Raw genomic sequence first — 11190 nt, 5'->3', positions numbered from 1 at the left:
GCCTACTGTTAATAAAACAGAATTACGCGAGCTCGCTAGCAAGTACCTTAGCCCAGTCGTGTCTTCTTTCGTCAGTGCATGTGTGCTGGTGCCAGTAAATCTGCTACCTTCCTCTACCGGCTCCTGTGGCATTTTGTGACCCTGGCGTGCCTTTCGTGAAACACGCATCTAGAGGTTTATATTACTGTTCTAAATGTAACTATTCATACTAGCTCACGGAAACGGAATCGCACGCGTAGCTGATGATGACTGAATGCAGATTAGCTAGATGGGATGCCTTCTGTCCACCTACGCACTGATTTACCTAGCAGTGTGGCCCTCTTCATGAGGTGTACTGTCTCTTGACAAAGAGATAATGCACTTCATTAGGAATTGATAGTGCGGGGCCTTCACATCGCTAAGAAGAATATAAGTTTAAGTATGAGTCAAATGATGTGGATGCGCTGCTGTAATTTTGTGGTTAGGGCACACAACTGTAAAGGACAGGGACCCTGGTTAAATCCAGATCCGTCTGCTACGTTTTGGCGCCAATGAAACGTAAAATTCACCGCTAATGCCATGTTTCTCAGACAGCGTTAACCTCATTTATCGTGAGCCGCATTGCCTTTAACAAGACTGAAAACGTGATTCATGCGTCACAGATTGCTTCCTCTTTTTAAACATAACGAGAAATGGAAACTAAATAACAACCAAGGAAATCAGGTTATATGGCCATGTCACACCTAAATAGCATTGTAAGCCTTTCTTTTGTGATCTTCGCAGTGTGTCGGATCAGGTTCTCGGTGGTAGTTGTTACAGTTGCCAGAATACATGTCTGCTGGGAGATGTTATGTCCTAAGTCAGCTTACTAATGCAGGCATAGGATGTTAAGGAAATGGAATCGTGTTCGATTTTATATGGATGCAATGAGAAGCATGTTCGGCGAATGAAATCGGCGCTCTATTGGTGTCGGCTACCTGCAGCGCGTATCTTTGGAGTATGTTCTAGCGGCATGTGTTTTCATCCGGGATACAGCTGCCAGTCGGGTTTGATATATGAGATTTGAGACTGCGTCGGGAAGTCGAAACCCTTAGCCGGTAAAGATTTTAAATACCGAAAGGCAAGCTTTCGCGGTGATTGTCCGGTTGTTTAGGAGCGCTCTGTAAAACTATTATATCAAGCAATGGTTTTTAATTTCCTGCGGGGAATACATGTTTCGTTTACTGAAGCATATGTCGCGTGTGTGCTGCTATAGTTGGCTCTTTTGTACATGCAAGAATTGTTCTTAATTTTTGTTACAATGGGAGTCGCGCAGGAATCCAATAGGCAAGGTTGCCATTTTTAAACAGACCCATTTAAGTCTATTTAAACGGACCTCCATGATCATTTAGGAATATCACCTCAAATAGTTGGGAAGCTGAAAATTGAATCCCGGAGTCGCACACCTGGGCATATAAATGAGTGTTCCTCCTGTTATAAATAGAGGTTTTAATACTCACTTAGACGAGACATAATTTGCTTTCAAATACGATGCAGGACGTTTGCAAAGTTCACAGTGCCGTCGCTGTAGTATTATATTTTCACAAAAGAGGACGCAGCAATGTGGAAAAATGCAACCTTCTTCTGCAGAACGACAAAAGGGCGGGTTGACTTCAAGGATGACGAATACATGACATTATTCGTCAAATCCCTGGAGTGCACCTCGTGGGCGTTATGAATGCCGCTAACGTGGCCCTCATGTGAACAAAAAGAGCAGTGTTATCGGGCTGGTTTCATGTCAATAAAACCTTGCCCCAGTTTAATTCTGAATCCTAAAATTTCACTCTCGCTCATAAGAAAGGAATAGAGCCAACATGCTTCCAGTCGGCAATAGTAGTAATTCAAGGGCAGGTTTTGAAGCTAGATTCCGTGTCCCCTGAGCCTATTTGGGAACAATAATCTGCTGGGGCGTAGTGTGCCCACTACACCAAGCTTTTGTTTTGAGATAGATATTTTTGCGGTATGTTTACAGTAAATACAAAGAGCTAGTTCGGTTTCATAGTGGAGCATATTAGTGAGAACCTTAGTGAGCAATGTTGCAGCTATCGAAGATGTCAATGATTTGCGTCTTCTGCATACGACCTTAACATAATGTGTCACATAAATATTATGTTGCAATAGCGACGCTTTTATTACAGACAAAATCTACACATCAAAACTACTCGCGGCAGCGACGAAGCCTCCAGGCTACTGCCCTTGTGCTCCTAGTATCTTGAGGATCCATTGGCCAACAGCCATTCCCATGTTCTTGGAGAGCGGTATGTGATCCATAACACATTCCTGAAAAAGAAAATAGAAAACCGATATAATGGTGACTATGATAATGCTAATTTGCTAAGTGCTCGAAAATTTCTTTTTCCGTACATGCTTCAACAGTAAAAAAAAGGGATGCATTCATGAGGGTTTTTTTATGAATGAAAGTCGGTAGACCTCATACCCCTTTCGTTGTATCAAGCATACTGCCTAGTGATCTGATGTGCAATTGTAAATTATTGCCAACGTTTTCCAATCAAGTGAACTCTCACCATAAAGGAGTGGCTGCCACACTGATAGATTTACATTGCGGCAGCGCTCGCATTTACAGATATTTAGGGTCTAATGGGCCTATAATGAAAAAAGGAACACGATTTCAGTAGTGTTTGATAGTTTGAAAGGAAAGCGGGAGAACGGTTTTGTACTAAATGCAACTACAAATTCAGAAAGTAACACAAGATAACCATGTACTGAATGCCAGTCTGGAAGGAAGTTCTTTTTGACCACCTTCGAACAGTGTGAAAGTGTAGTCCGGCGCGATTCGCCAGGAAACCCACAGCAGAGCGAAAGCCTCTCCCGTATTCCTCCAATTAGTCCGGTCCTGTGCTAGCTGCATCCACTCGACCCCTGCGAACTTCTTAACCTTATCCATCAATCTAACTTTCTGCCGCCCTCTGCTACGCTTTCCTTCCCTTGAAATGCAGTTTTTTTACCCTAAACGACCATCGGTGATCCTTTTTTCGCACTACATGTCCTGCCCATGCCCATTTTTTCTTCTTAATTTCCACTAGAATGTCAGTGACTTGAGTAATTTCTCTCACCCGCTCTGCATGTTTCCTACCTCTTAATGTTGCCCCTACCTTTTTCGTTCCATAGCCCTCTGTGTTGTGCTCAACGTAAGTAGAACCCTATTTGTTAGCCTCTAACTTTCAGCCCCATAGGTGTGTACAGGCAAGATGCAACTGTTGTATACTTTCCTCTTGAACGATACCGGTAAGCTGCTAGTCATAATCTGCGAATGCTTGCCAAATGCGCTCCATATCCCAATCTTATTCTTCTTGTTATTTCCCTTTCATGGTCCGGCTCTGCGGTTACTACCTGTTCTAAGTCGATATATTCGCCTTCTACTTCCAGTGCTTCACTACATGACGTTAACTGCTTTTCCTTCCCTAGGCTGTTCAGCATTAGTCTTCTACATATGAATTTTAAAGCCTATTTTTCTACTTTTCCTATCTAGGTCATCAATCATTCTTTGCAGTTCACACCCTGAGTTACTTAGCAAGGTAATATCATCAGCAAATCGCAAATTACTGACGTATTCTTCATCTACTCTTATCCCTAACTGCTCCCATTCCAAGTCTGTGAATACTTCTAAGCAGAGGTAAATGCAGGTAAATAGGCGCCGGTAAATACAGCTGCTTTAAGTTACTGGGATTAAACAGTTATAGCGCAGTTTATTTTCGCTATAAGACAAAGAGGCAAGTATGAATTCAGCTCATTTTGAAGGTAGCGCAAAACACGAGGACAAGGAGTAGATAGACACAACTCTTCTACTCCCTGCGATTAGTTTTTTGCGCTCCATTCAAAATGAACTAGCTTCAACTTGCCCAACTTTCAACCTTACTATAAATTAAGCTAGCCAGTGATTTTCCCTATCATTCTCCTTTACTTTTTACTGTAGAAGTAGTGCTACTGCTGGTAGAAAAAATTAGTTTCAGCCCACTCGGATTCCATATCTTTGAAATGACGCGACTTCTAAAGCAGTCCAAACGATTTAAGTGCCTCTGCTGCGAATGCATAGGCTAGAAATATTTTGTGAAAACTCCGCAACTACTATCACAGGCATTGTAGATTCTCCTCAATTTTAGTGCATTCGCACTACCCTTGCTTCCAGCCAAAAACTGAAAAGTTAGTTTTGCGACTTGTTCAAAAGCAGAGGTGTCCGTAATGCACTTGGCTGGTTTCCATACGCTGAAGAACAGTTTTATTAAGCAAATCGCCGGAATATTCAAATACAGCAAGTTGCAGCTGGCTTCGCATTATGCTGGACGTATACATTTCAATGAATTCACTTTATTGGTTATTGGATACAACTACTTTACACAATACGGCTATCTGTACAGACGTTTCGTATCTACGGAGGCGCTGCTATTATTGGGCAGAACACAGAATAGCTTATCCTGTCCGTGGCATGTCTACGACTGGAGGTAATATGAGAAATTCGGCAGCCTGAGTAGCCCATGTCGAATGATCTAATAACTGCTAGTCTAAATTATTGGATATACTTACGCTGACTTCCTTGGCAACTACTTCGGGATCGTGCTTCAGTTCTGGCCTTGATTTCTGAAAGCGTTAAAGCAAATTAGACAAATATTGCGTGGTTGTTTCCTAGGTAGTTCGATAAAATGGAGAAAATAAAGAGAGCACAGCTTTGACGATGCAATCCTGCATGCGCCCAAAGAGTGAGGTCGGACGTCCACACATTTCTGCAGGGATGCAGACTACGCTGCTCCTAGCAATGTCGTATTTCCCGTGCAAACCCGTAAGTTATAATGTTTGAAACTTGAAACTTTTACGCTGTTCCGAACATTTTCGCATCCTAACAAGATTACTTTAGCATTTTATGATTCATGATCTAGTCTGTTATTAATTGTACCAGGCGCAGCTGCCCCGTACATGAAGCCTTGCACCTGGATTCGTTTCAGATTTCGTGCTGCATTTTATTTTTGTATATAGCGAATAATTCTTTTTGATCCAGCTTATACGCACGCTGAATATATGTTCTTCTCCTTTCTACAATTTCCGGCTCACAAACGGCTTACGGGAGTACGAAAGGCAAGGGCAATCAGAGCCAGTAAGCGTGGCGCGATACATGATTGTGTTCCTAAGCACATGCCTGCGGTGGTGCATAAATTTTGTAGGAACATAATCACGTTGTGCACGTCATTCTGGTCGGCGCAAGCCATCTTTTCGCTTTTTAGTGCTGATAATTGTTTCCGAAAGTGAGTATAGACTTTATTGAGAGTGGATACTCAGGAAAATAAAGCAATACAAAAATAGATGCACAAGTCTGGACGTCTAGGTAAATCTGTTTTAAAATTCTCCAGACTAACGCGCCATGTTCTACGCAATTTCACTATAACGACGTTTTTATCGGTCATAGTAGTACTATATTTAAATTAATTGCGCTGCATTCAGATCTTATGCGGGGCTACTTGTACGAGCAGCTACCTTAAATCGAAGAATATTAGGCTCGTTCTTCGTCCAGTGCACATGGAAAACAAAGTTCTGAGCTATCATCGGTGGTGGGAGTCATAACGCATGTGCGTAAGACTGGAATGACTTTCACCTAAGGAAGAAAGAAAAGAAAGCATTTGATTTTTCTGGCCATTACGGCTTAGCACGTTGTATTGTTACTGCGGACGGTGTGCCACGTGCGGTAAGTTCATTGAATATGTTCTTTTTCTGACAGGAAATAAACTTTGCGATTTACACTTTACGAATTTGCCTACTGAACCTATGATCACCTGCAACATTCATTTAGACATCCATTGTCTGTGCAGAAACTCATTTTTGGTATAGATCTTACACGTTATGCCCTTTATTATAGGTAAATAAGTGTAAATGTTACAATTGCCTCTTGCCCTCTCGGGAAGATAAGCTGGTGGTATGTAGTCGTCTATTCAGACGTATAAAGACCCTCGCGACTGAACTTTACGAGTTGGGCGGGGACTTGCGGCTGATGATAGTTGAAAATAAATAATAAGTAACGCTCAACGGGAAGTGACAACTGACCGATTAATTGCTCTTAAAAAAGCGTGGACATTCTGCGCAAGAGAACAGAAAACCTACGGAATCGCTAAACACTACAGACAGACACCGTGGTTATAAACAAAGGGGGCGCTCGCGGCGTCGCAGCCGACTGGGGGTGAAAATTAGGGTTACCGCCCATAGGAATACATGAAACCGAAAAATTTCTAAGCAGTTGTCTAATTTCACGGGACACCTATGATGTCCTTGTTCGGTACAGAGTAACCGTGAACAGCCTAGAACTGATCGTGAATGTATGAAATCTCAGGACCGAGGCGAAGTATTTTTAAAACGTTGTGAAACGTATGTCGGTGCGAGTCGGGAGGGCGACCTATAGAAACACATGTAAAGAGAATGTACCGCAACATTTCTCACGTTTTGCAGAGCACCAGAAGTGGTGGCCGGCCGTTAAACACTGGCTAGCGCTTTGAAGAAGTATGCTGCGTCGTTGCGGAGGTGGTCTACTGTGAAAATTCCCCGAATAATCTATCTTATGAATCCGGACACCCCCAAAATGCTCACGTTGCGAATCGCGTAGTTTTGTTTACAGTCTGATATGCTGTCGCATGGAGTAAATTAGCTTGATAATACTGTCACTCAAGGGATACATCCTAGATAGAATTACATTGACAAAGCAGTTGTCAAACGCCATACGATAATGTGGACCGAACGAGAATCGCGCATTGCAGCAGGCGACAGCGGAGCTGGCGGTACCCACCACGGCCGCCTCCAGCTCCGGAGCGTCTGCTAGCGACAGCGCCGGTGGTGCATTGTCGTCTGCAACTCTGCGCGGTCAGTTTATCGTGCCCTGAACGGTCCCGCAAGTCGTCAGGCTTGCAGGACTTGCAAGTGAATGTAGTGTGCCATGCAGCATGATGTCGGGGCGTGATACAAGATGTTCACTGAAAAATGAGAAGGGTTCAACGCTGCTGAACCAAAAAAAAAAAAATGTTGCGGGAAGTTGTGTTTACATGCGTTTTTAAGGGTCGCCCTCCAAACTCGCACCCCCATACGTTTCGCGACATTTAAAAATACTTCGCCTCGGTCATGATATTTCATACTTTCACGATCTGGTCTAGGATGCTCATGGTTGCTCTGTGCCAAATTACGACATCATATGTGCCCTGTGAAATGAGAACACTGCTTTGAAATCTTTCGGTGCAATGTATTCCTGTGGGCGCTAACGCTACTGTGCACCCTCAGTCGGCCCAGTCTGCGACAGCAGCGCCACCGCCTCGAACTTACGTAATAGTTCGGTGTTGGTCTATATTAGAGGGAATGCAATAATACTGGAGGCCTCAGCTGTTTCAGTTTGGCTCCACTCCTAGGCTGAGTTTGTCCGTTTGCCATCGGGAACTCTTTAGTGGCTAAGGTAGGACAACATATTTTTCCAATAGCTTAAGGTAATACTTACGAATTTTACTCCTGGGGATGGTGTTCCGTATTGGTCCTTCGAGATCGCGCTCACCACTTTAACGTCATAACTCTCTCGCCCAATCGAATTTTGCATGTGACGACGTGCATTTGGTGTAGCGGCTGGTAGGAGCCCAATTTGGCAGATGGACCAAGGGCCTTTAAATGTACCTCAAATGGATGACACTCTGTACCTGGGCTTCGTGGTGACATGAGCTCTTTGAGAGCATAAATGTATTTTCAACTGGATAACTAGAACTAATTTTTAAATTTGAGTTCTTGGGCGTACTGCGCCGTGTTTGGCCCATAGTGGGTCGCGTGATCACTGCGACATCATCTTTGTCTCAGTCTCTCAAAAACATTTCTCTGTAAAACTAGCAGGGCTATGGTGTGAATGGAACTTTAATACTTCTGAATTATAATTGTCCTCAGCGAACAAGTCGGCTGCTTTCCACTGTAGGAAACAAATATTGTACTTACGTAAAATTTGATGAAGTGCGGTTGCACGCATACGATCAGTTGCTTCCTGTACTCATCGGGCTTCTGCGTGTGGGATCAGTAAAGAGAACAGTGTTAATAAGCTCGGAAGAAAACTTTCCTTCAAAGTCTGAAATTCGATGCTTTAAGCAAAACCGATCACCCGTGACAAGTGTTCTCGGGCAAAACACTTTTTTTTTTAATAAACGAGTATCAGTGGTGTACGAGGGCTTGCACTTCGACAACGATTTTGACAACGGTGCTGCATATCAGCGCACGAGGCGTTTGTTTGAAAAGGGGGACCAAATAACCTTAGACCAAATTTCGGCCACGAGAAACGTTACCTGAAAGCAAATGAGAGGCATCGCGGAAGTTTTGCTGTAATTGAACAGCTTCTTTATTCGCCCATTCAGTAAGTTAACAGTTGGTTTTCTGACTGTACCGATGTTTACCAGAAACTGCCACGTACCGGCGTCAGGACTTCGTGCTTGTCATGACAGGTCGCGTAGTCGTTGCACAGCATTTTCATTCCCTGCAAAAAAAGAGCTCATATTTGCTTAGCGACATAATAAGCAGGCGGTAAAAAGACCAAAGAAAAACAGGTAGGGCTTCACTGGCGTCAACTCTAGATAAACTACTCACGTGACTTCATAAACGCCTAGTGTGATGACTAGTCTACATCATATGCACGTTTTCTCTCTACTGCCTCTTTGTCTTTTCGCGCTGCAGTTTTATGGTCGTACCTTTGCACCCCAATTTTAGAACGAGCGCGTGTTATAGCATTTGTTGTTTGTTAAGCGCAGTGTAACAGCGGAGTCTTGAAAAGGGTTTATGATTCAGCAGTGCTTTGTCTATTTGTCGCGTTAGAATAATGAGCAGCTGCATGCGACAGATAGTACAATGTTTTACTCAAACAGTGCTGGCTTTAGGTGACCGTGCTGTCAATAGAATCGCAAGGGTTTTGGACCATTCAGCAAGAAGCAGTAATATGAGGCGTTGCAGTGACGTCATAGGTGACGCCTTTGCCATATCTCGTGACGACAGTCTGTAAGGCCCACTAAACGTGCTGCGTTACTAGACCGCCTTACACTGGCCATGTGTGATGGCACAGCATGCTTGTCAATCAGCGTGGTGCACGTAATGCCGAGGCCGATGTCAACGAAGGCGGTAGCGAAGAACCAGGAAAATATTTCTCCGAAAGCTGTAGCGATAAAAACCTATTAAAGACAGTGTCAAACTGGGGAGTGTACCCGGGCTTTTTATGAAGCAAGAATAGGACGCTGTGGGGACGATACGAAGCTAAAACATAGATTCTCGTGATTTACCGAATGGCTATACGGCGCCGCGCAGCACGTTCCGCTTATGTGAATCCGAGATGATAAAGTATTATGATACTATAGAGGCTAATTAATATACGCAAGACATCCCTAATGAAGGACATCTTCCACAAAACACAGGACGTGACTAAATTTTGAATGTTGGGATCACTAATAGTATTTACTTAGGTATTTTCCAGACGAATTTGTTTCGTCTGGTGTATACTTGTCACCAAAAATCAAGTACTTCTGTCAGTAAACCTAGTCGACTGTTCAGAAGAACAGTAGACATACGTCAGCAATGGTACTCAGCGGAGCGGGGTATTTATCCAGAAGATGGACGCAGTCCTTCATCAGCTTAGTGGCCGCTTCTCCAGCTTCCTTCATCGTAGCGTCATCTGCAACGCAAGCGTTCATAACTTCTCGGGAATACACACATTCATAGCATGACACCGACGCTTCAAAAGTTCGAGGTCGCTTATACCTGCCGGGTCTTACGCACGTGACTAGTAATTAAGAAAAGTTCTGAGTTATGAAAGTATCAGAGCGATTCGTAGTATTATATACATCTGCCTTTTTTGCTATAATTCGAAATGTTGAAAATGCCAACCGTCTATATAGGTAGCGGAAAGTTCATAGGAAATAAAGCCGTACGAATTTATCAATCAATCGTATTCAAAATTTCTTTCAAGGCATCGAACAGCATAGCAGCAGCTTAGCAGTGTTAACCGTTTGGCGGAGTTGTTTTAATTCCCTTCGAAACTGGTTTGCACATTGGCTTTATAAGACTACTCTCTTGCCAAATGAACAAGAAAAGGACATTTCTAAGATGTTAGAAACCTGCAAGGGGCCGCACAAGAGCAGCCATGCGAAGTTGAAAGCTATACCGTTATATCTAGTGCCTAGAAATGTACCGTGCCTTCGTCAGTGACGACCTAGGAGAGAAAACCGTCCAAATATCACGCCAAGCCCATCCCTTAGCCACTATTCTAACCAAAACAGGTGGTACGAGACACTGAAAGACTCTCGCCACCTCTGTCATGTCTAGGAAACACACCAGCGTTTAGCACGCGCCTGGTTTCACTTTAGTTCATAATTTCAGCACACATTTCATTTTTGGCTTTATATACGCTTCACAGCTGTTCTACATAAAAATTTACATGAAGGGACTTTTCCGAAGTGTTATTCGTTTTGCAATAGCGGGACGTGCTGTGTGTTCTCTCAGAGTCCACGCCCAACTCACAGCGCCCAGCACCCGGTACTGGGGGACACTGTTTCTCTTGTGCCTTATACGAATGCTCCCTTGCAACTAGGCGAACCGAACTAGTGTAAAATAATAAGATGCGCATATTAGGCCAGTAACGTGCGTCACCCCGTCCACAATTAGTATTCTATCCTGGGTTTGCGAAAGCACTCCCAAACTGATTTCAAGGTTCTTTCGCCTGCTTTTTCTTACCACCTGCGTCCTGTTGTGCTGCCTCTTCCACGTAACTACTGAAAGAACTGTGACTTAAAATATAACGGCATCACAGCATTACACTCACCGAATTGCGCTTTGTCGCAGTCTTGAGCGAACACTGCAGCTGAAAAGAAGCACAGTGCTACGGGAAGAGCTAACATGGTGGCTGCCTGCAGGAATCTGCTGGTGTGTAGGTTCAGAAGAACTGCGCGAACACTGGCAAAGAAAGTGAATCGCAGCACCTTCCACGCGCTTATATTACACCGTTGGTGGAGTCAGTGACGAAGGTTAGCCTTGACACGAGTGCGAGATGGATCATACAAAAATCAAAACAGGGTTGTATGCGTTCATCATTCATGCCACACATGCAAGGGCGTTGAAAGAGGAAGCTCTATGCCCGCGAGATGACTTTCAGCAGAATATTCATATTTTATATATTCTTTC

The 11190-nt window shown here is 43.7% G+C and overlaps 1 protein-coding gene across 1 annotated transcript; it reads right to left on the bottom strand.

Annotated features, from left to right (window-relative positions):
- Positions 1-2205: 2205 nt before the first annotated feature.
- LOC146194992 (uncharacterized) lies at positions 2206-10907 on the bottom strand. The gene is made up of 6 exons (XM_084596693.1): positions 10832-10907; positions 9582-9685; positions 8441-8503; positions 7975-8037; positions 4561-4614; positions 2206-2298 (listed from the first exon to the last, which is right to left on the bottom strand). The coding sequence occupies exons 1-6, from the start codon at positions 10905-10907 to the stop codon at positions 2206-2208; spliced, it is 453 nt and encodes a 150-aa protein (XP_084452819.1).
- Between the last annotated feature and the right edge of the window lie 283 nt (positions 10908-11190).

The sequence above is a fragment of the Amblyomma maculatum genome, chromosome 3 (assembly GCF_055883805.1).
Source record: "Amblyomma maculatum isolate TAMU_Amacu chromosome 3, ASM5588380v1, whole genome shotgun sequence".
NCBI lineage: Eukaryota > Metazoa > Arthropoda > Arachnida > Ixodida > Ixodidae > Amblyomma > Amblyomma maculatum.
Note: the sequence above shows the minus strand (reverse complement) of the source record. Positions and strands in the feature narration are given on the sequence as shown.